The sequence below is a fragment of the Pan paniscus genome, chromosome 8 (assembly GCF_029289425.2).
Source record: "Pan paniscus chromosome 8, NHGRI_mPanPan1-v2.0_pri, whole genome shotgun sequence".
In the NCBI taxonomy this organism is placed as follows: Eukaryota; Metazoa; Chordata; class Mammalia; order Primates; family Hominidae; genus Pan; species Pan paniscus.
In genome coordinates, this window is record NC_073257.2 from 111,617,498 (window position 1) to 111,641,117 (window position 23,620).

Genomic DNA, 23,620 nt, shown 5'->3' on the forward strand with positions numbered 1-23,620 from the left:
GGTAGAAAAATCATATGATTTTGGGAAGAGCATTTTGTCCTTTGGTTTAGAAGACCAGGCTGCCCAAAAGAGCCTCCTATTTTATCCATAACCCCTGATGATAAGGTTGGTGGGAACAGAGTTTCTAATAGTAATCATAATAAATTTCAGAAGAGTTTTAAAGCTTCTGGTCAACCCCCTTGATTTATATGGGTGATAAAACTGAGGCCTAGAACAGTTGTAATATGTGCAAAGTCATAGTGACTGGCCTCCTAGGCCCCAGTTTTCTCTGTAACACAGACACCCCAACTACTTTGTCAGCTACAATGAAATGCTCATTAACAGAATCTTTCTGCAAGTATAAACAGAATCTATTTTTTATAAAACAGCTGGCCACAACTAACCATGCCCCATCTTTACAACTGCTTCTGACATTCATTTATGACTGCTTTGCTCACATTTAGGAATAAACTTTGAAAAAAATACTTTGTCAGAAATAGTGCCAAGTTTTCACTACATCTATTCTTGTTCCTGTATTTCTTTTCATACTTTTAAATTTTATACATCTTTTTAAAACAATTTTATACAATTTCCTTTACTACAACATCCAAGCAATTCATTAGATGACTACAGCCTGGATGAAGGTATAAATGCCTATTACATCTACCTCATTAAAGAACTTCGTTGTAATTCTTGGGCAGTTTCCAGACTCTGTTACAGAAACAGAGGGCTGTTTCTTTTTGTTGTCTTTAAACTTTTCAAATTAATTCAAAACTAGTATCTAATTGTCCTTTTTGCTGTGGTATGTGGTGTAATGTTGATTGGGAATAAGAATTATGGTAGAAATAGCAGATGTTTCAAATTCTCCCATATTAGTCTCTTAGGGACGCTAGCTCCAGATTCCAGCCCCTGGGGCAATAACTTGTGAGGATTTTCCTGGTATTACAAAAAATATTGCTGTTAAAAAACTAAGACTCAAAACCAAAAGTTGTGATTAATAATAACAGGATTATTAGTCAATAATATTTTGATTAATACTATAGAATAGCAAACAGTGAATATACCTCAAATTGAAAACTTTTAGGTTGTGTTCTTGGCTCATTCTCTCATAACCTGGATCTAAGTTGGAAAGCTGTGGCACCACCCTGTTTGGGTGTCCCATCTACCCTGTTTTCTGTTTCTGCAGATGGCTTGTTCAAGCTTCATTTTAAGCCTGCTCTGTCTACTTATCTTCCTTATATCCTAATAGACTTCTCTTGTGTTATTACACATTTCTCTTTTGCTCTAATATTTCATTATTTTCCAGTTTGTCAGTACCGTTATCAGAGGGACGAGGAAGGAATAACACACCAGTTGACCATTTTCTCTCTCTGAAAATCTGAGCAATACGGAGATCCTTTTATTAGTAAAACTGAATCATTACTCATACTACAAGGGCTTTCACTTTTAAAATGTAATCCATCACTGCTTGCCATTTTTATGAAAACCAAAGTTGAAAAGTTTTCTGAATCACAGGCTATGTATAGCCACACATGCATGACTTCAGGCTAGCATAAAGACATGTCTGCTCCTGAGCCTCTTCTTTTAAAGGGCAACCACTTGTATACCCTCTGGTGGCCACTCCTCCTTCTCCACTCCAAGGCAGCCCTGGTACTTTCCTAAGTGGCCCCTCCTACAGAGCACTTGCCGGCATTTGGCCTGCTGCTGGTGAAGACCGCCCCTTACTAGCTTCATAAATGTTTTTCTGCAAGCAGGGATCCCAGACACATACTTTGGTTTCTAATGTTTCAGTTACTATGTTGTATTTGAAATTCTCATTCCACAATTACCCTTTAGTTGAAGTCCTGAAGTACATGCCGTGTACTCCCCCTTTATTTCTACCTTGATCAATGGCCTCTGCGGAGTGTAGTGAAAGACATCTTTTTATTATGATCTACACTTTAAAAAACCAAAGGCTGCCTGTATTACATTGCTTTGGGGAGTTGTTAAGACTCTGTTTTTCTACTGCTTCACATTAAACAATAATTTTGTTAAATTTTGAATTCTTAAAATTCTCACTGACAAACATTTTAGGTCAGTGTTGAGGAAAATGTGTGATGCATGTTAGAGAGGTGATGCATTCTCCCTTATGCAGGGACATGGGTATATGTGTTACATATGCTGATATATAACCCACCATTCATCCCAGGACCACAAGGGTAGCTGTAGATAAACTGGTTATCCTAAAATCATGATTATCAGTGTTGATCTCTGCAACCAACATTGCTTTAGGGAGTTGCTAGTCATTACCCCGGCTACAATAGATAGTATTTGTCAGTCTAAGTTACAGACAAAAAATTCTAGGTTGACTGATTAAGAAAGCCATGTGTTTTAATTTCCTTCATGTTTTAAAAACAATGGACGTAAGTGCAGAGAGACCTTTGAAAATATTAAGGGAAATCTATTTAATCCTATAGGTATGTGATGACTTGTTTTTTTGGAAAAAGGTATTTGGAACATCAATCTGTAATTATCCATTTTCCATTCATGCATTCACTAATTCAATATTTGATATGTGTCTGGGAGTGCTGGGAATAACATAAATACAAAAAAAAAAACCCTAAGATAATCATTCACCAGAAGCTCATAGATATAATACAGTTATATAGCTAAATGCAACCAGTTGTTTTTCCAAATGTATTCATCATCTGTAATAAAAGAAAAATGAAGTAAAACATCTGAAACCTTAACTTACTCATGAGTTGCTACTTCCTTGGAGGCAACTGTAGAAGCATTAATATATGGTTCTTTGGGTTGGGTCATACTGCCCTCTGCTGACTCAGTTATTAACTAACGACAACCTGGGTTTGAGGATCAGGAGAGGATGGTGTGGGAACCTGCCTCAGGAACTACAGTTCCCTTTCTTTGAAGGATTCTATCCAGAAGAGACCATATCCTACTAACATACTAACAGGAGCAACATAGCAGATCAAATGATAAGGTGGGGTGGAAATTAGAAGGGAATGGGAATAAGCTAGTCAGAACTTTCTAAGGTAACTAGGCTATTAGGACCTAAGCCAGTGGTCCCTAGACTTGTCTGCACATTGGAATCACCTGGGGAACTTTAAAAATATGCCTTTTACTTCCTCCAGGGATTGTGACTTAATTGGTCTTAGATGAGGCTTGGGCTTTGGGATTTTTCTAAGATTCAAATAAGAGAGAAGTTGGGAATCTCTTCTAGGCAATAGCATAAGCCCAGCCAGGGTCCAGCATTTATGAAAAATTGACAAACTGTTTTGCTAAGAATCACCTGTGTTAGTTGGCTTGCATTGCTATAAGGAAATACTGACAATTTTTAGAAAGAAAAGAGGTTTATTTGGCTCACTGTTCTGCATAGAACTGTATAGGAAGCATGGCGCTGGCATCTGCTTCTGGTGAGGGCCTCACGAAGCTTACAATCATGGCAGAAGGTGAAGGGGAGCCAGTGTGTCACATGGTGAGAGAGAGCAAGCGAGAGAGGAGGAAGTTCCAGGCTCTTTTAAACAACCAGCTCTTGCATAAACAACCAGAGTGAGAACTCACTCATTACTATGGGGATGGCACAAAGTCATACATAAGGGATCCGCCCCCATGACCCAAATACCTCCTACTAGGCCCACCTCTAACACTGAATGTCACACTTTGAACATGAGATTTGGAGGGGACAAAACATCCAAACCATATCACCACCTGAGAATGGTACACTACAGGTCACAGAAACTTACAGAGTACTGGAGTTGAAAGAGAACTGAGATCGCCTAGTTCAGAGACTAATGGGAAACGTTAGGTCATTTATGGCTCTCAGACATGTTAAGCCTGCATAACATTTTTTAAAATCTTGAAATTAGTTCCCAACACTTAATTGAGAGCTTTCACAGAAAAATCTAGACATGTGGCTTATTTTTAAAAAACAGAAGATTTGCTGACTTAAACACTGCAAAATTAAACATTTATATCTGAATCCAGCATCCCTTTTTGCTTTGTAAATGAGGTCAAGGATGAAATCCAGATGTTCTTCCTTTGTATTTGTATTGTCACTGTATGGAATCTAGGTATATCCAAGGAAAAATAAACTTAAGATAAACTTATTTTCCTTATTTCAAAAAGCAAAACAAAAACCCAGAAGATCTAACAACCCTGGACCTGTAGAGTGGCAGCAACAGACCAGAACTCAGCAGTATAGTCCGAGCTGGGGCACCTGCTCGCCAGTGTTACTGTCTCCATCAGCCTGACCCCAGTGAGCATTTGATTTGGTCTACCCTACTCTTGCCTTCTACAGAACTAAAACTAACTTCCTGCAACTTTCATCCATTGCTGCCAGCTCTGCAGCATAATGGAAGCTCATCCCCTCTTCTGCATGAGATGGCTTCAACTTCTCAAGGACAGGAATCTTGCTCTCTCCCCAGATGTTCTCTGCTCCAGTTAAATATCCCTAGTTCCTTCACCTATTCCCTGTGTGACAGGGGTTCTGGACTCATCATTCTGATCTCTTCTTCTGGATACACAGTGGCCATCAATATCTTGCTTAAATTTGGTACCCAGAGTGAAATGCAGTATGTTAGGGGTATTCTGACTATGGCTGTGACACTTCTACTGATAAAACCTGAAGTACCACTAATTTTTCTGTGTTATCATATAATAACAACATGAATACTACTTGGTTCATATTGAACCTGAGGACAACTAAAATCCCCGTCTTTTTTATATGAAATGATACAAGGCCAGGTTTCTTCAGCCCAAACTTATACAACTTATTTAATTTAAATGAGTATGTTACATTTCTAATCTGTTTAATTTCATCTCGATGGGGTCATTCTGGGACTGTTTTCAGTTGCCACTGTCATCTATTATATTAGCAATATTGGGTTGCTCCATCCTCAAATCAGATGTTTCTGATGCCTTCATCCAAATCACTGATTTTAAAAGTAAAGTTGAATAAGACAGGGCCCTATGAAATATCAATAGAGACCAAAATCACATTAATTCAGCAGTCAACAATTTGTTTATCTGGGTAGATGTCCATGCACTACACCATCAAGGCCATATTTTTCTTATTACAAAGCTGTTAGGAAACCCTCTCAGGAACCAATTTATACTGTCGATTCCATTCCTCTCTCTGACCTTGTAATGTTAACAGCCTTATCAAAAGAGGAACTAGCTGGGCGTGGTGGCCCACGCCTGTAATCTCAGCACTTTGGGAGGCCGAGATGGGCGGATTACCTGAGGTCAGGAGTTCAAGACCAGCCTGGCCAATGTGGTGAAACCCCTTCTCTACTAAAAATACAAAATTAGCCAGGCATGGTGACTTGTGCCTGTAGTCCCAGCTACTCGGGAGGCTGAGGCATGAGAATCGCTTGAACCTGGGAAGTGGAGGTTGCAGAGTGAGCTGAGATCACGCCATTGTACTCCAGCCTGGGCAACAAGAGTGAAACTGTCTCAAAAAAAAAAAAAAAAAATGGAACTATTTGGCGATTACCTCCTTTTCCAAGTACTTAAAAACCATTTTGCTACATATACACATTAAGCTTGTCAAAATCTGCAATTTCCCCATTTCTGAAAATCAGGATATTAGAAGACATTAGCTTTTTTTTTTTTTTTGCTGAAGACCAGCTGGCTACTTTGGGTATGTCAATCCTATCCTTTCAACCTTCACCTAATGGAAGTGAAGTTAAGATCATAAAGAAATTCTATTTAGGCAGAATTAAGGACTCAGGAGAACAGGGAGACAGAAATCATCCACGTAGAACCAAGAGCTTGCCAACACTGAAAAACCTGACACAAAGCCTGTTAAGCAGCAAATGGCAGACATTTCTTTCTCTACATTAAAACTGATTTTCAACATGAAAAGCAGATTTAAAAGGGAACATTTAGGGTAACCACACTTAATGCATTCTTGATCCAGTGACTATCTCAAAACAGGAAAAGATTTTTAAGTAAGTTGACCATTTGGAAACCACTTGGTATGTCAAGGTCATCTCGTAGAAAAGCCCAAGTTCTTATGATCTCTGAAGAGCTCTCAAAAGCAGTCACAGTCCCAGGAGGCTGGTCCTCTAAGAATCATTTTGGGACTCTTCGGAGTTCATTCATCAGCCAAAGAGCGCCAGTGAGCAAAGCCAAGGAGCCTGACTGGTGAGTGGCGGCCAGAGGAGTTGGGACATACATCAGCAGCGTGCTGATGCCCAAGCCCACCTGTCACAAAGGAAAGAAGGCAATAGGAAAGGCAGTAACCCAAAGTTCACATTGAAAATGGCCAGGCGTGGATAACCACACACAAACCTCCACATCCTCCTATCAGAGCACTTAAAATACACACATTTTTAATTTCACAAGCAAATATGCTTACAATGAAAGAAATTCGAACAAAATTGATAAACCTAAAATTCCCCTTATTCTTCAATCCATCCCAGTTCCCCAGAGTAGTCACTGTTACCAGTTTCTGCATACTTGTACTTTAGTATGTTTATAGAGAAATATATAGTTTTGTGCTTTTAAAAAACATATTGTTCTGTCACTTGCTTTTTTTCACTTAGCAATATACACTATGTATTGAGATCTTATTAAACTGCTGTGCAGTATCGCACAGTATGGATATACCATAGTTTTTTTTGTTTTGTTTTGTTTTGAGACAGAGTTTCACTCTGTCTGCCAGGCTGGAGTGCAATGGCATGATCTCGGCTCACTGCAACCTCCACTTCCAGGGCTCAAGCAATTCTCCTGCCTCAGCCTCCCAAGTAGCTGGGATTACAGGCGTGTGCCACCCCGCCTGGCTAATTTTTGTATTTTTTAGTAGAGACAGAGTTTCATCATGTTGGCCAGGCTGGTCTTGAACTCCTGACCTCAGGTAATCCGCCCACCTCGGCCTCCCAAAGTGCTGGGATTACAGGCGTGAGCCACTGTGCCCGGCCCATAGTTTTTTAACTATTTAGGTTGTTTCCAATTTTTCACTATCACAATTCTATGATGAATTTTCTCATACAAAAGGTCTTTGTGCATTGGACTGTTTCTAGGACTGACACTAATAAGTTCATTTGCTGGGCCAAAGAATTATCCATTTAACTTTTAAAAGATATTGCCAGCCTGGGTGACAGAGTGAGACTCCATCTCTAAAAAAAAAAAAAAGATATTGCCAAATTGCCTTCTGGAAAAAACTGTACTGACTCATGCTCTCACCAGGAATATTTGAAAGTATCCATTTTCCTATGCCCATGGCAATACCTGATTATCTTTTTTTTCACTTTTTTCCAATTTGATAGGCACAAAATGGTACTTATTTTTTAAATTTGCTCCTCTCTGATTATAAGTGAAGCTGAACAGCTTTTCATGTTTACTGGCCATTAATCATTGTTTTTGTGGTAATTGTGTATTGATGTCCTTTACTTATTTTCCGGTTATTAATCTTTTAATTTATTATAAATATGGAAAATATTTTCTCCTAGTCTGTCACCTTTCCTTTTTTTTTTTTTTTTTTAAACAGACAGGGTCTCACTCTGTTGTCTAGGCTGGGGTGCAGTGGTGCGATCTTGACTCACTGCAGCCTCAACCTCCCTGGCTCAGGTGATCCTCCCATCTCAGCCTCCCAAGTAGTTTGGACTACAGGCACACACCAACATGCCCATCTAATTTTTGTATTTTTTTGTAGAGATGGGGTTTTGCCATTGCCCAGGCTAGTCTTGAATTCCTGGCTCAAGTGATCTGCCCACCTAGGCCTCCCAAAGTGCTGGGATTACAACCATGAGCCACTGTGCCCAGCCCCTTTTTTAACTTTGTATTGGGGATACTGTCAGAACAAAAAGAAGTGGTTTATACCTGTGTATACGCCAAAGCCAGCAGAGTCACTGCTGCCATCTTGGTCCTTCTAGGAAGGGGAATTCTCCGAGAGAGGAAGTAGAGCACTGTAATGGCAGTGACTGAAGTGATTCCCTGCAGGGAAGAAAGAGTCTATCACATTAGATACAAGTGCCAGGTTTCTACTCACCTTACATGTATCTCCTCTAGAACCACTCAGCAACCATGAAGTACTTTCCTGTACCAGTCACAGAGAACCTCCCTGCAGTCCCAGCCTGATCACTCCTCCACAGGCTGTCTCTTCCACCATCCTCTTCTGCTTGCCACTTAAACGTCAGTATCACCCAGGCTCCACCTAAGATTCTGTATGTACTTTATACACCCTCACTCCCAGTGATCTCATCCACCTTCCAATGTGGGTGTCCCCCTCATTTTTAATTCTTTGCATCCTTATCCCTAACCATATCTCTAATCCTATATTCTTAAAGCAGGGCTGACCCCAGCACATGAGGGTTATTATTTTCCTGGGCTGTGAGTGGAGAAAGTGCTGGTGCTGCCAGCTGGTGCTAAAAAAGACCTAAAGTCTCATTTTCATTCCTATCTCTTCAGAACAAGGGTCCAAGACTGGCAATAATGGTCTCCTTCCTCTTCCACGGTATCAGGGAGAATGTTTTCTATCATATTTCTACATTTATTTCACTTCATTTCCTTTTCAGTGCTGTCCACAATGACAATTTCAACCAGGCTTTACTTATGCTAAAATACTGTGCGCAGGTGGGGACTCAGCCCACACCAGGTAACGTGCCTCAGCCCAGCCCCCGTTGGACAGCTGAGCCCTCTGGCCCCCTCTCTCTGGATGTGCTGCTCTCACCTCACACTCAACATGCCTCCATCTGATGACATCCTCCCACCTCTAGCTCCACACTCATTCTGAGGGTCCCATCCCTGTAGGTCATGTTTCAAGCATGCTGTAGAAGAAACTTTGGGATTTCACTTGATCTTTCTTCACCTTTATTCCTGACAGCCAATCTTATTAACTCTTTTCCTTTATTTATTTATTTATTATAGAGATGAGGTCTCCCTCTGTTGCCCAGGCTGGTCTTGAACTCTTGGGCTCAAGCGATCCTCTTGCCTTAGCCTCCCAAAGTGCTGGGATTACAGGCATGAGCCATTGCGCCCAGTGCTCTTATTTTTAAATTAAATTTAATCTTTTAAGAGACAGGCTCTTACTGTCTCCCAGGCTAGAATGCAGTAACGTGATCACAGCTTGCTGCAGCCTCAAACTCCTGCTCAAACAATCCTCTCGCCTCAGCCTCCCAAAGTGCTAGGATTATAGGTGTGAGCTACCGTGCCCAGCCTCTCTATTCCTTTAAATTCTCTCTCAAATGCATCATTCTTCTCAAGTCCCACTCCCACCATGTAGGCCCCATCTCCATCACTCTCCCTGGCATTACGCAGCAGCACTATGCTTCTCACAGTCTCCTTACTGCTCATCTTTCCCCGCTCCAATTCATCACACACAGGCCTCCAAGCCAATCTTTGAATGGCCCATAGCAGACCCTCAAAACATATTCGCTTAAATAGAATGAAAAGTACTGGTGAAGCTCCTGGCTCCTTGAGCTTCTGGTTTAGCTCCGAGAGCTACGTGCTTAGCAGCTATGGTCTCCGCATTCGCTTCTCTACTCAACTACATTTCTGCTGAAATGACTTTCTAGGTACGTGCAGGATTGAGGGAGGTTATCATTTGCCAAGTGGTAAAAGGCACATTTGAACTTTTAAGAAGCTGGCAACGTCCTGAAAGCTAGAATTTGGCTGGGGTGGGGGTAGGGGGACAGGGGTGAATAATGAGGACAAAGACATTAGATTAGAGAAATGGTCCTAAAATTTCTTCCGAAGAGAGCAGGAAATATAGTTCCTGCTCTACCCTCTCAGTGTTGCCATCAGTGCTTCACTGACACCCCAAAGCCTATGATAGGCTCCTGTGCTCTCTGGCAGGTAACCACCAACTACACTTACCAGAATCCTGTGATCAAACTGCACCATGGTGGGATTCTCAAAAACATTCCTCAGGATGGGGGAGAAGGTAAAGAGGTCCTCCGGGATCCAGGATTCTCCCATTTTGGGAAAGGAGTTATAAACAAGCCCAGCATCTAGCCCTGCCACAAAAGCCCCTGTAGTCCAAGGTAAATGGTATTTATTAAAATGAGAGGAAGAAGAGACCAAATACTAGTTCTGATATAGAAAAAGTCTGTTATCCCAGAGTTAAACTAAGGGAACAGTCAGAGAATAATAGACATATCTGCAACAGGAGTTCTCCAACAGAGAAGATACATCACAATCACCAAGGAAACTTCAAATCTCTGCATCCTTACCTGCTCCCACCCCAAGATTCTGCTTCCTCTAGAGAAGTGGAGTAGAGGCTGTGGTGTGGGGGGAGGGGAGAGGCTTATTAGCTTAGAAAAATTCCCTTAGTGATTTTGATGCCCTCCTCACCCCGCCACTGAGTGCTACTGATTTATTTTAGAAATGCTCTCCCACAGATGTCTGCATGACTGACTCCCTTATTTCCTCAGCTTCCACTCAGATGTCACCTTACCAAAGAGATTTCGCTTGATGATCCTAGCCCACTTTCTGTCTCCTGACCCTAATTTATTTTTCTTCATGGCACTAAATATCATCTAGCACATTATGTTTCTATTGTGCGTTATCTGTCTTCCCCAAATGCTCAGTAAATGTTTGTTGACTGAATACAGAAGTGAGAAAAATCCCAAAACTTATAAACTAAATCCTGGATAAACAAATAAAGAGGGTATTCATGAATTAATGGATGTCTGATCCATTATTTATTATCAAAGAAAATCCAGAAATGTTTGGGTCACACTCGCTTTTTTCTTTCTTTCTTTCTTTTTTTTTTTTTGAGACGCAGTCTGGCTCTGTCCCCCAGGCTGGAGTGCAGCGGCATGATCTCGGCTCACTGCAACCTCTGCCTCCAGGGTTCATGCAATTCTTCTGCCTCAGCCTCCCGAGTAGCTGGGACTATAGGTGCGCCCTTTGGTAGAGACGAGGTTTCACCACGTTGACCAGGCTGGTCTCGAACTCCCAACCTCAGGTGATCCGCCTGCCTCGGCCTCCCAAAGTGCTGGGATTAGAGGCATAAGCCACCACGCCTGGCCTTTTTTTCTTTTTTTGAGTCAGGGTCTTGCTCTGTCACCCAGGCTGGAGTGCAGCAGCGCAATCTCCGCTCACTGCAGCCTCAACCTCCTGGGCTCAAGCAATCCTCCCGCCTCAGCCCCCTGAGTAGCTGAGACTACAGGTGAATACCACCACACATGGCTAATTTTTGTATTTTTTGTAGAGACGAGGTTTCACCATGTTGCCCAGGCTGGTCTTGAACTCCCTGGCTCAAGCAATCTACCTGCCTCAGCATCCCAAAGTGCTGGAATTACAGGTGTGAGCCACCATGCCCAACCCACTCCATATTTTTTTTAAATGTCCCTTATGAAGTAAAAATTCATGCTCTTATGCCAAAAATAAAAGTGTTGAGTGGCTCATTGGTTTGAATCAATATTATTTTTAGTCCAGAGCAGTACTATCAATAGAACTTTCTGTGAGAGTGGAAGTATTCTATATTTGTGCCAACCAATATACTAGCCCCTAGCCACATGTGCCTGTGGAGCATCTGAAATGTTGCTAGTGTGACTGAAGAACTAAATTTTAAATTTTATTTAACCTTAATTAATTTAAGTTTAAATATCCACATGAGGCTACAGGCTCCTCTACTGGATAGTGCAGTTCTAGAATGAGAGCAGCAGTGGTGGAAGTGTGGGTTAAAGAATGAAAACGGCCAGGCATGGTAGCTCATGCCTGTAATCCCAGCACTTTGGGAGGCTAAGGCGGGTGGATCACCTGAGGTCAGAAGTTCGAGGCCAGCCTGGCCAACATGGTGAAACCCCATCTCTACTAAAAATACAAAAATCAGCTGGGTGTGGTGGTGTGCACCTGTAGTCTTAGCTACTCGGGAGGCTAAGGCACGAGAATCACTTGGATTTAGGGAGGCAGAGGTTGCAGTGAGCTGAGATCATGCCACTGCACTCCAGCCTGGGCAACAGAGTGAGACTCAGTCTCAAAAAAAAGAATGAAAAAATCCTGTGTTGGTCTCTCTGTGCCAATGAACTCTCCACCTGCAACCATCTCTGAGGGCAAGCCTTTTGTCTGACCCATGTTGATGTAATGTGATGATAACAATGTTTATATATAGTAACAGCTAACACTTATGTAGCCTTTGCTACATGCCAACAACGATGCTACACATTTCACATTTAGCAGTCATACTGTTGTCGTAATCTCCATTTTATAGATAAGGTCTCTAAGGCCCAGAGAGGTTACAGAGCTTGCAAAGGTCATATAGTTCACAGGTAGTGAAGCCAGGATTTGAACCTAGGCCATCTGGATCTAGGTAGATGTTCAATATTTTTGTTCAATTGACAGTAAAGTAGAATTTTTGGAAGAGAGAAAGGAACAGGAAACAGAGGGTGAAGATGGGGGAATGAGAGAAACAGATGTGAAAAGGAAATATAAAGATGCAGGAGGAAGGGGCAAAGCATTAGGCAAGAGGTCCCAGCTTAGAGTGCAATGCAAACAGGTCATCTTTGATGAGCTGAGTCCTACCTGAGAGGGCCGTAAGGAACACCAGACCTGCTGTTCCATGAGCAAATCGTCTCAACTGTAGGAGTTGGTGGGTTTCAGGCAACTAAATAAGAAAAAAAATCATTCAGTTAAACTGTGTTGCAGGAACAATGAGAGGCAGCAAAGATCTCTAAGGCCAAACCCAAGTGACAAATTAAGATCAGATATTCTCTGACCCCTAGACTAGGTTAAGTACTCCTGGCAGATATTCTGTTCCAACATGCACTGTATTTTATTATAATTATAGATTACTATCTGTTTTCCCTTCTACCCCATAAGTTTTGTGAAGGCAGGAACTGCCATCTTTTTTACTAGAGCAATCTTAGCCTAGTGATTGGCACATAGGTACTCATTATGCATCTGTTCAAAAACTGAATGATTTACATTATTCAGGAAACAATGCTTCATCACGGTTGAAAGGATGTAGCTTAAGATCAGGACTGGATTTTCATGTGTGTGATATTAGTGTTTAGCAAATATAGTCAGAATCAAAATTGCATAAAGTGCTTAGAGATTCCTCCATTTAGTGTTTTTGATAAAATCAAAATTTGTTTTTATTCTTATTACCAACTTCTAATACTAATAAGTGAATCATCAAATATGAATAAGAACTTTATAAACAGGTGACTATGCTACCCTCAAATGGCTTACACTCTACTATATGAAAAGTTAGGTATCATTACTAACATATTATAGGACAGTATATCAGCAGTGTCCAATAGAACTTTCTGTGATGGAAAAGTTCTATCATCTACCTAAGGAGAGCTTGAAACATGTGGCTAGTATGACTGAAAATTAAATAAAAAATTAATTTTATTTAAATATAAAGTTTAAATAAACAAAAAGCTTATGTAAATAAATTTTATTTAATTAAAAAAATTTTTTTTCTCACTTTGTCGCCCAGACTGGAGTGCAGTGGCACAATCTTGGCTCACTGCAACCTCCACCTCCCAGGCTCAAGCGATTCTCCTGCCTCAGCCTCCCAAGTAGCTGGGATTACAGGTGTGCGCCACTATTGCCCAGCTAATTTTTTAACTTTTAGTAGAGATGGGGGTTTCACTATGTTGGCCAGGCTGGTCTCAAACTCCTGACCTCAAATGATCCACCTGCCTCAGCCTCCCAAAGTGCTGGGATTACAGGTGTGAGCCACCATGCCCAGCCTTAATTAGTTAAAATTTAAATAGCCATATGTAGCTAGTAGCTACTGTGTTGGACAGCATAGCACTATATGGCTCATTGGCTAGCATCTCAAATCCTTTTTGTAATTAGGTGAATCTAAACTAACAGAGAAAAACAATTGATAAAGTCATCAGTAACCTTTAAGAGTACAATTTCAGTAGCAAGAGTGTGTGGGTTTATGTGTAAGTGTGGGTAAATGTGTGAGTGTGTATGTATTGGGTTGGGTGAGGAAGATAATTACAGGGATTGAAAAGAAGGAATAGATTGTCAGGAAGCAGCAGCTATAGATGCAGGCAAAATGAATTCATTAAGATGAATTCATTTTAGAAGTCTGAATTAAAATGAATTCATTTTAGAAGTTTGGCTTTGATGGGCACGGTGGCTCACACCTGTAATCCCAGCACTTTGGGAGGCCGAGGCGGGTGGATCACCTGAGGTCAGGAGTTTAAGAGCAGCCTGGCCAACATGGTGAAACCCTGTCTCTACTAAAAATACAGAAAATTAGCCGAGCATGGTGGTGTACGCCTGTAGTCCCAGCTACTCGGGAGGCTGAGGCTGAAGAATTGCTTGAACCCAGGAGGTGGAGGTTGCAGTGAGCCAAGGTCACACCACTGCACTCCAGCCTGGGCAACAGAGCAAGACTCCATCTCAAATAAATAAATAAATACATAAATAAATAAATGAAGTTTGGCTTTGAAAGTCAGGAGACTTTCAAATAATTCCTTATTTTTCAGATGTGGAATTATTCAGTGGTTGTCTACTGTATCAATATTTCAACCCAATTTGGCTTCTCTGTGGGAATGACTGCCAAGACAACACGTCCAGTCCTTACTGGGATCTAGCTACTAGCTCCAAGTACCTAATGGATGATTCGACTTAAGAGTCCTGCTGTCATCTCAAACTTTTCTCCAGGAACAGCTTACTCAGGTCAACCCATGATTTCAATACCTAATATAAGACTCTTTTTTTTTTTTTTTTGAGATGGAATTTCGCTCTTGTTGCCCAGGCTAGACTGCAATGGTGCCATCTCAGCTCACTGCAACCTCTGCCTCCCGGATTCAAGCAATTCTCCTGCCTCAGCCTCTCGAGTAGCTGGGATTACAGGCATGTGCCACCATGGCTGGCTAATTTTATATTTTTAGTAGAGATGGGGTTTCTCCAGGTTGGTCAGGCTGGTCTCAAACTCCCAACCTCAGGTGATCTGCCTGCCTCTGCCTCCCAAAGTGCTGGGATTACAGGCGTGAGCCACCGTGCCTGGCCAAGACTCATTTAAAAAAAAATTCTAGTGAAAAAAATGTCCTATAAGGGTGTGGTGTCTTGGAACCTCTATTATTAATGAAGGCCTCAAAAAAATGTTATACCTTGCTTTTAAATCAAAGCATAAAATGAAAAACTAGTACTTTGCTTTAATCAGCAGACAGAAAAATACTTCAGACAAAATCACTAAGGTTTACTATTAGACTTAACTGGCAGGTCCCCATTTAACGAACAATATAGCTCTTGTCCACACCAGAAGTTCAGAAACACCTCTGTTCTGATCTTTCTCACTTTGCCATCCACCATCCCTTCTAGGAGTCAGAGGTAAAGCGACTGGGATATTTTTTGTTGTTGGTACTCCCTCCCACTCTATTTTTCAATTTGTTTCACCTTTGCCAATAGAAAATGTTGGCAAAATATTCAACTCCTATATGATCCAGCAATTCTACTTCTAGATATATATCCAAAAGAACCGAAAGCGGGGTCTTGAACACAGATATTTGCACACAACTCTTACCTTGTGCGGAGGGAGTAGCAGTGAGAGTGAGGTCCACAAGCTGGCACAATAAAGAACCAGGGCTGATCCCAGGTGGGCAGCAAGGCGGTACTGACTGACCCGAGGGATGTCATGGGAGTCTGATTTTTCTTCTAGTCCACTTTTCACCATATACCATCCCAACAGACCCTAGAACCCCCAAGAGATGAAGCAAACAAAACAAGGTTAAAATGATCTGTTCAACTTTCTTTTTTTTGTTGTTTTTTTGAGACAGAGTCTCACTCTGTCACCAGGCTGGAGTGCAGTGGCGGGATCTTGGCTCACTGCAATCTCCGCCTCCCAGGTTCAAGTGATTCTCCTGCCTCAGCCTCCCAAGTGGCTGGGACTACAGTTGCGCATCACCACGCCTGGCTAATTTTTGTATTTTTAGTAGAGATGGGGTTTCACCATGTTGGCCAGATGGTGTCAATCTCTTGACCTTGTGATCCGCCCACCTCAGCCTACCAAAGTGCTGGTATTACAGGCGTAAGCCACCACACCCGGCCTGATCTGTTCAACTTTACTGAGGAAATGAGCTATCAGGAGTACTCTCTACCCCACCCCTCCTCTTTCCATACCCTCCCCAATACGCAGTGTCCCAAGATTCATGATTTATCCACAGTTCTTCACATATCACCATTAATACTTAACTACTATTTAGATCAGAAGTGTCTGATCTTTTGGCTTCCCTGGGCCACACTGGAAGAATTGTCTTGGGCCATGCATAAAATACACTAACACTAACAGTAGCTGATGAGCTTTAAAAAAAAAAAAGGTCCATGGATATATCTCATAAAACTAGATTGAATGTTTTGGAGAAACTTAGTAAAGGTAAATGCTTAAAAACATCTACTGTCAAGTTAGGTTGGAATAAGACAATTATAAAAGTTTCAGGGGAAAATCATAAAAATCAATAAGGTTTTGCATGCAGATCGCTTTGCAAATATCTAAGTTCCCACTCCGCTTTAAGCAAAACCACAGTTTATGGGGATATAAGAAACCTGCAGTTGAATGCCAATCTGGGGACGCATAGTCAAAGAAAAGGCCTTGATTTTGTAAAAGTTGGTAATGAACATACAGATTTAAGTTTAAAAGTTTATGTTATGTATCATATTCTATGATTCTCTGCTTTAACTGGCTTTTTCAATTAACCAAACAATTGTTAGTTCCAATCATATGAAATAAGACAGCCCTTTCACTCCCACTTGCCCAGCTCAGTAGAATCAGGTCAAAGAGGTGGACTCTGCCACTTCTAAATATATACTCTTCAGGAAATCTTTTTGGGCATTTCTCTCCCCTTTCAAGATTACCCTGGATATTCTAATTACCTTGATTTCATCTGCAAGAGACATTGAAAGATGAAGACGTACACAGTTGATTCACTAGCCCACTTTCTTCTCCCATACCTTATCTGACATCTTTAATTTCTGCCTCCCTAATAGTGTTTTCAGTGTTGGCTTGCTTTTCTAATTCTAAAATGTTAACTTTCATTTTGTTCTACATGCCTTTCTCTGGTTACTATTAGACTTTGATTATTGTTTCTGCTGCCTCTATTTCTTCTCTCTCATCTCCCTCCTTAATCCCTTCTTTATTTATTTATTTATTTTTGAGACAGAGTCTTGCTCTGTTGCCCAGGCTGGAGTGCAGTGGTGCAACCTCTCAGCTCGCTGCAACCTCCGCCTCCCCGGTTCAATCAATTCTTCTGCCTCAGCCTCCGAAATAGCTGGGACTACAGGCCCACGCCAGCACGCCCAGCTAATTTTGGTATTTTAGGTACAGACAGGGTTTTACCATGTTGGCCAGGCTGGTCTGGAACTCCTGATCCCCCACCTTGGCTTCCGAAAGTGTTGGGATTACAGGTGTGAGCCACTGCACCCAGCCTTAATCCCTTCTAACTGGCTCATTTTCTTACCACTTCTGAGTTAAATTAACCAATTAGCTTCCTCCTGATTAAATTTTGATGTTTCTTTGATGCCCTGATAATCTCCTTTAGGATCTCTAAACCTTGACCCAAATACTCCTATGTGTCTTCTCTTTTAATTTGTGGCTCAGTTTCACCCAATTTTTTTTTTCATCATTCTAGCAGTACTAACCTGTTAACTGTGGGAGTCTTTCCTTAAGAGGCGCTCAACTTACGTGATTTTAATTGCCATTTATATCTGAATATCTCTCAGCTACATGGGTATTCTACAATCCTTCATCCCACAAAGTGTTTCTCTCTTTTGGAATTTTCCTGTATGCTTCTGTGGCATTCTAGCACAGGGATCCCTCTTTCCTATAGCAGACAAGTTAGAAAAAGAGAAGAGACAAGAACCTAGGGAGACACCCATGATGGGAAACAAACTACATCTTGCAGCACATGAAAATATACTACTGAGTGCTTTACTGATTCCAGGCACTAAGCTAAGTACTTTAAATATGGATTATCTCATTTAATATTTACACGACTGTACATGGTGGCACTGTTATTATCCCCATTTACAGGTAAAGAAATCATAGCTTTCAGAGGTTAGGTAATTTACCCTAAGTGTCAGAGCTGGGGCTTGAAGCTAGGCCTGTGACACTAAAATGCATGCTCTTACCTATTCTATTAAAGTGCCTCAGAGATTATTTCCTTAAAAACAATGCCAACTAGGGGCCGGGCGCGGTGGCTCACACCTGTAATCCCAGCACTTTCGGAGGCCAAGGCAGGCAGATCACGAGGTCAGGAGATCCAGACCATCCTGGCTAACATGGTGAAACCCCGTCTCTACTAAAAATACAAAAAATTAGCCAGGCATAGTGGCAGGTGCCTGCAGTCCCAGCTACCGAGAGGCTGAGGCAGGAGAATGGTATGAACCTGGGAGGCGGAGCTTGCAGTGAGCCGAGATCACGCGCCACTGCACTCCAGCCTGGGCGACACAGCGAGACTCCGTCTCAAAAAAAAAAAAAAAAAAACAATGCCAACTAGGAAGCTCCTGGGAGCATTTCTGGTTTCTCAACCTTGAATAAATCTTACCTGGAAGCAGACGAGGCCACAGAGGGCAAGAACACGTCCTTTCATGCCACGGCTGAGCCAGCCCTTTCTCCAAAAGTAGGCAGCAGGCAGGATGTACACAAGGCCTACAAGGCGACCCCACATTCGGTGTGAGTACTCCATGTACCAGATGAACTTGAATTCTGTCAGTGTCATATCATGATTCAAGCTGGGTGAAATGGAAAGTCAAAAAAGGAGGAGGAGGAAACATCCTTCTGGTTTTTATTTTCTTACGGAATGCAAAACCTTTCTTTCTCAGTCCTGCAACTTGGTAAGTCTGCCCTCTTCCTCATCAACGACCTCAGGATGACTTTGGATTTGGGGGCTTAGAAGACAAGCTGACTAAACATAACTGAACCGAAGTTCATGAAATAATCTAACCATTCTGAAGGGTTTAAGTCCAAAAGATCAAATGGGCCTACTGGGATGTTTACCTAATTTTCTCTAATACTTACATTTTAAATTCTGGAAATTGCTGGTATCTTTGGAATTCTGCTTCCCATTCCTCTTGGCTTGTAGGTGGCTTCATCTCCTTTATTAAATGCCAATCTACCATCGAGAGGCCAGACTCTGTCAACCTTAGGATAGGAAAGAAATTTTGGGGTGTATGCGTGAGGCTGGATTACTCACAAAAGGTTTATAGCAACAAGTGGATCTGAACTTAACCTTGTTAAAGGTAAACACATTGTTTCCTTGTTTCCTCTTTTGAGACATTTCTCTGTTACTGCTTGGAATTTTGTCAGAAACAGCTGCCATCAGATACAAATTTATTTACCCTTATATTCTCTCAATCCTTTTATTCAACTCTCCCCAATTCTTTTTTTTTCCCCAATTCTTCCTTTCACTAGCATTCCTCAACAGGCAAAATCAACCCCTACAGCCAAAGAAATGTGTTCTAAATGCATAACCAACATTCCTTACCCAGGGAAAAGAGACCTGTTACATGTATACAGGTTTAGATTCTTGGGTGAATTTAAAGACAATAAAATTCAAATTTGTTGCACTTGCTCATAACAACCTATATAACACATAAGGTATTTTGAAATAAGGGACGTGGAATGTGAAGAGAATTTGAGGAAGACACATTTGATTAAAACTAGAAACTTTTTCACCAAAAGGAATTAGGATTCCTAGAGTAAAAGCCTGATTTTAGGCCTGAGGCAAGAAATGTACAAGATGAGCTTGGAACATCTTGTCATACTAGAAAGTAAGGAAACTATCAAAGGTAATTAGGGCCCTGCCAAAAAGTCACTAGAGCCAATTTCAGGAGATGCCCACTGACTGAAGATGGGACAATCTGAGCAAATCACTAACACCATCATCACAACGGACCGAAACATTATCGAGTGTGTTTGAACCTATGATCTCATAATGAGCCTTAAAAATTCAAATCCTTTATTTGTTGCCTTTGGAGGATTTGGGGGACCAATTTATTATTTTGAAAATTGGTAAATAAAGGGAAAGAAGAATCAAGTACGTATCCTGCCTTTCCTATACAAACTATACCTTGGGATATCCAAACTGATGATGAGGGAAAGCTTTTTAGAGTTGAGCTAATAAAATATTATAATTTTGCTACGCTAATGAAATAATGGATCTAGGCAATGGTAATTAATGGCTGTTAACATCTATAATAGACACCAGATATTCACGAATGTTCTATTCACCTACTGAAGTATTTTGCTCCCTCATCCCTAATTTGAATCTGATCAAGCAACTATTCATTCACAGGAAATAGACAGCACAAAGGAACATGTTAAATATCACACAGTTATGCAGTCAGCAAAATCTAAACTGTGCATAACCATAGGACAAATGACTAGAGTTTCCTCAGCAACTAGAAGAGGGGGAAAGGGAGGAGTGTCTAAATCTATAGTCTCTTGATAGATTTAAACAAACCTAAGAAACATGAACCAATTGTGATGTACAGAACTTCTTTGGGTTTAATTCAAACAAACTGTAAAAAAAGTTTTGAGACAAACTTGGACTCTGATTGAAAGAGAAAAGATACATAAACAATGCACAGGTACCAGTTAAGACATAAACCAGTCTTTATAGAAGGCTCCTACTAATAAAACACTCAACTGTTCTATGGCAGGGCAAGCCATCAGACATGTTCCTTCTTTAAGGCCTCGGTTTCTCCATCTATACAATGAGGGAGCTAGACTAGATGCTCTGTAAAATTCCTTTCTCCAGCTGGGCATGGTGGCTCATGCCTGTAATCCCGGCACTTTGGGAGGCCGAGGTGGGCAGATCACCTGAGGTGAGGAGTTTGGATCAGCCTGGCCAACATGGTGAAACCCTGTCTCTACTAAAAATACAAAAAATTAGCCAGATATGGTGGCACGCGCCTAGTCCCAGCTACTTGGGAGGCTGAGGCAGGAGAATCGCTTGAACTCAGGAGACGGAGGTTGCAGTCAGCCGAGATTACACCACTGCACTCCAGCCTGGCCAACAGAGCAAGACTCTGTCTCAAAAAAAAAAAAAAAATCCTTTCTCCTCAGTCAACCTGTGCTTCTACTGATGATCCAAATACCTGACTCACTACGAGCAAATTACTTACCTAGTTACTCCACCAAGAATAACTGCTCCAGCCACTGTTCCACTGCAGACCAGGAGCCATCGGCCCACCACCCGCTCAGCAGCCTTTGAGGGAAGGGACACTGTACCCCTTCCAGATTGCAAAGCTACTTCAGAGATGGTGCTGTATTGCCCTGGCCTCAAAGGGCGCCTGATGCAATCACACTAAAGATCAAGATAGACAAATTACAACTGGAGAAACAGGGAATGGCTGCTACCCACACTCAACCCCATTCTGATTAGCGTGAAGTACCATAGCATCCCCACAGCTATGTCTTGTTAAGTCATCATCTCTTATCTGGATTACTGCATCAGCCTTCCAACTGGTTTTCCAATTGGTTTTCAAATCTAGCCTCACTCAAACCCATCCCCAACTACATGAATCTTCTCATCTCTGAATACTTCCCTCAGACTTCACTCTACTTACAGATATGGAATATTTTCTTTCACCTCTAGGTCTTTCAACATTTCTCTCTGGCTTGTACACTTCCTTTCCCCTGATTAATAATACCTACTGCAGATCTCTGCTTACATGTCACCTCCTCTGGGATGTGTTCCCAGGCTCTTCAAGGTCTGCAATAGGTCACTCCCACAGCACACTGGAAAGCCCTTAATACACTGTAATGTACAGTCAAGCATCACTTAACAACAGGGGCACATGTTCTGTGAAATGCATTCTTAAGCAATTTCATCATTGTGTGAACCTCATAGAATGTACTTACACAAATCTAAAGGCTGGGTGTAGTGATTCACACCTGTAATCCCAGCACTTTGGTAGGCAGAGGCAGGGAGATCACTTGGGTCAGGAGTTCAAGACCAGCCTGGCCAAAATGGTGAAACCCCATCTTTACCAAAAATACAAAAATTAGCTGGGCATGGTGGTGTACGCTTGTAATCCCAGCTACTTGAGAGGCTGAGGTGGCAGGATCACTTGAACCTGGGAGGCAGAGGTTGCAGTGAGCCAAGGTCTCACCACTGCACTCCAGCCTAGGCGATGAAGTGAGACTCCATCTCTCAAAAAAAAAGGTACTTACAGAAATCTAGATGGTATCGCCTACTACACCCCTGAGCTATATGGTATGACTTATTGCTCTTAGGCTATAAATCTGTATGGCATATTACGTACCGAATACTGTAACACAATGGTATTTGTTTATCTAAACATAGAAAAATTACAGTAAAAATATGGTATAAAAGATTTAAAAATGGGGCCAGGTGCAACGGCTCAAGCCTATAATCCCAAGGCTTTGGGAGGCCAAGGTGAGAGGATCACTTGAGGCCAGTAGTTCGAGACCAGCCTGGGCAATGTAGCGAGACCCCCTATCTCTATTTTTTCAAAAATTAGGCACAGTGGCACACACTTGGAGTCTTAGCTACTTAAGTGACTGAGGTAAGAGGATGCTTGAGGCCAGGATTTCCAAGCTGGAGGCTGCAGTGAGTTATAATCATGCCACAGCACTCCAGCCTGGGTGACAAAGTAAAACGCTGTCTCTAAAAAAGAAATTTAGAGAAAAAGATTAAAAAAAAAAAAAAAGGTACACTTGGAAAGGCAGCTCCATTATAATCTTATGGGACCATGACTGTATCTGTGGCCTGTTGTTGACCAAAATGTTGTTATGCAGCACATCACTCTACCTTCAGGTTCATCTGTTTGTATCTCCCACTAAACTATGAGCTTTGGGGTGGCAGTGTCTGGTCAGTCTTGCTCTCTCCCTTCTGCTAGCTTTGTTTCTAACACTGTTCCTTTATATAACGAGACCATGATAAGGATTTCGCAAATGAATAAACTGACTTCCTCCAGGGCAGGAGTCTTGTAATATTTATCTTTCTTTTTCCAGTTCCTAATATATAATAACCACTCAATAATTACTAGTTAAGCAAATGCATGCCTTCTTCTGACTATACCCCTATGAGTCCAAAGATCCATGCTCGGTTTCCTATTTCTGATTAACTGAGTCACCTTTAGAAAAGTAACTTTAAGCCTCAATTTCCTTCTCTGTAGGATGCAGTAATACTTCCTCATCTGACTACTTGGAACTTTTTAAGCAAAAATAAACTATATGGGTAAAAATTACTCAGCTTTTACCATGTGCTAAAGGCCTGATGTATATTAAAGAATGTAATCCTCATAACAAACCTTAAAGTAGGTATTGTTATCCCCATTTTACAGATAAGGAAACTGAAGAACAGAAAGTTTAATTAACTTGGCCAATACCACACAGCAGGTCAATGTTCCAGATCTGAACCTAGGGGCTCTGATCTGAACCTATGCGTTGTGAGTGCACTGTAAGGAGCTCCGGAAACGTGATGTGGGGCTCTACATTATCTTTATCCCGGCCCTTTCACTCCATCCCCGCTCCCGCGACTCGGAGTCCGCTGCAGTGCGGTACCTGTGCTCTAGGCGCTGCCCTAGGAGCCAGAAGCGGCAGATACTGCCTCCCCTTCAAGGCCCTCAACGGCGGAAAGAGCAATCGCTGCATACTGATGACAGGGAACAGCCACCTCTTCCACAACCCAGGGCTCTGTGGTCTCCCTCCTCCGCCAAGGAAAAGAGAAGCACTTCCGGGTCGGGCAGCGGGAGCCCC

General features: G+C 41.7%; 1 protein-coding gene across 3 annotated transcripts; it reads right to left on the minus strand.

The window, feature by feature from the left end:
* Positions 1-3,310: 3,310 nt before the first annotated feature.
* LOC100993532 (cytochrome c oxidase assembly protein COX15 homolog) lies at positions 3,311-23,620 on the minus strand. 3 transcript variants are annotated; one of them, XM_003825459.5, is made up of 9 exons: positions 23,426-23,620; positions 21,019-21,200; positions 18,911-19,033; positions 18,438-18,624; positions 15,422-15,589; positions 12,451-12,532; positions 9,799-9,953; positions 7,804-7,917; positions 3,311-6,186 (listed from the first exon to the last, which is right to left on the minus strand). In XM_003825459.5, exons 1-9 carry the CDS (start codon positions 23,513-23,515, stop codon positions 6,055-6,057), a joined length of 1,233 nt encoding a protein of 410 aa, XP_003825507.1. In that variant the 5' UTR covers positions 23,516-23,620; the 3' UTR covers positions 3,311-6,054. The 3 variants fall into 3 exon arrangements, with proteins under 3 accessions (XP_003825507.1, XP_008949029.1, XP_024786018.1); XM_008950781.6 differs by having other exon boundaries at positions 3,311-4,945; positions 23,426-23,558; XM_024930250.3 differs by lacking the exon at positions 9,799-9,953 and having other exon boundaries at positions 6,152-6,186; positions 23,426-23,558.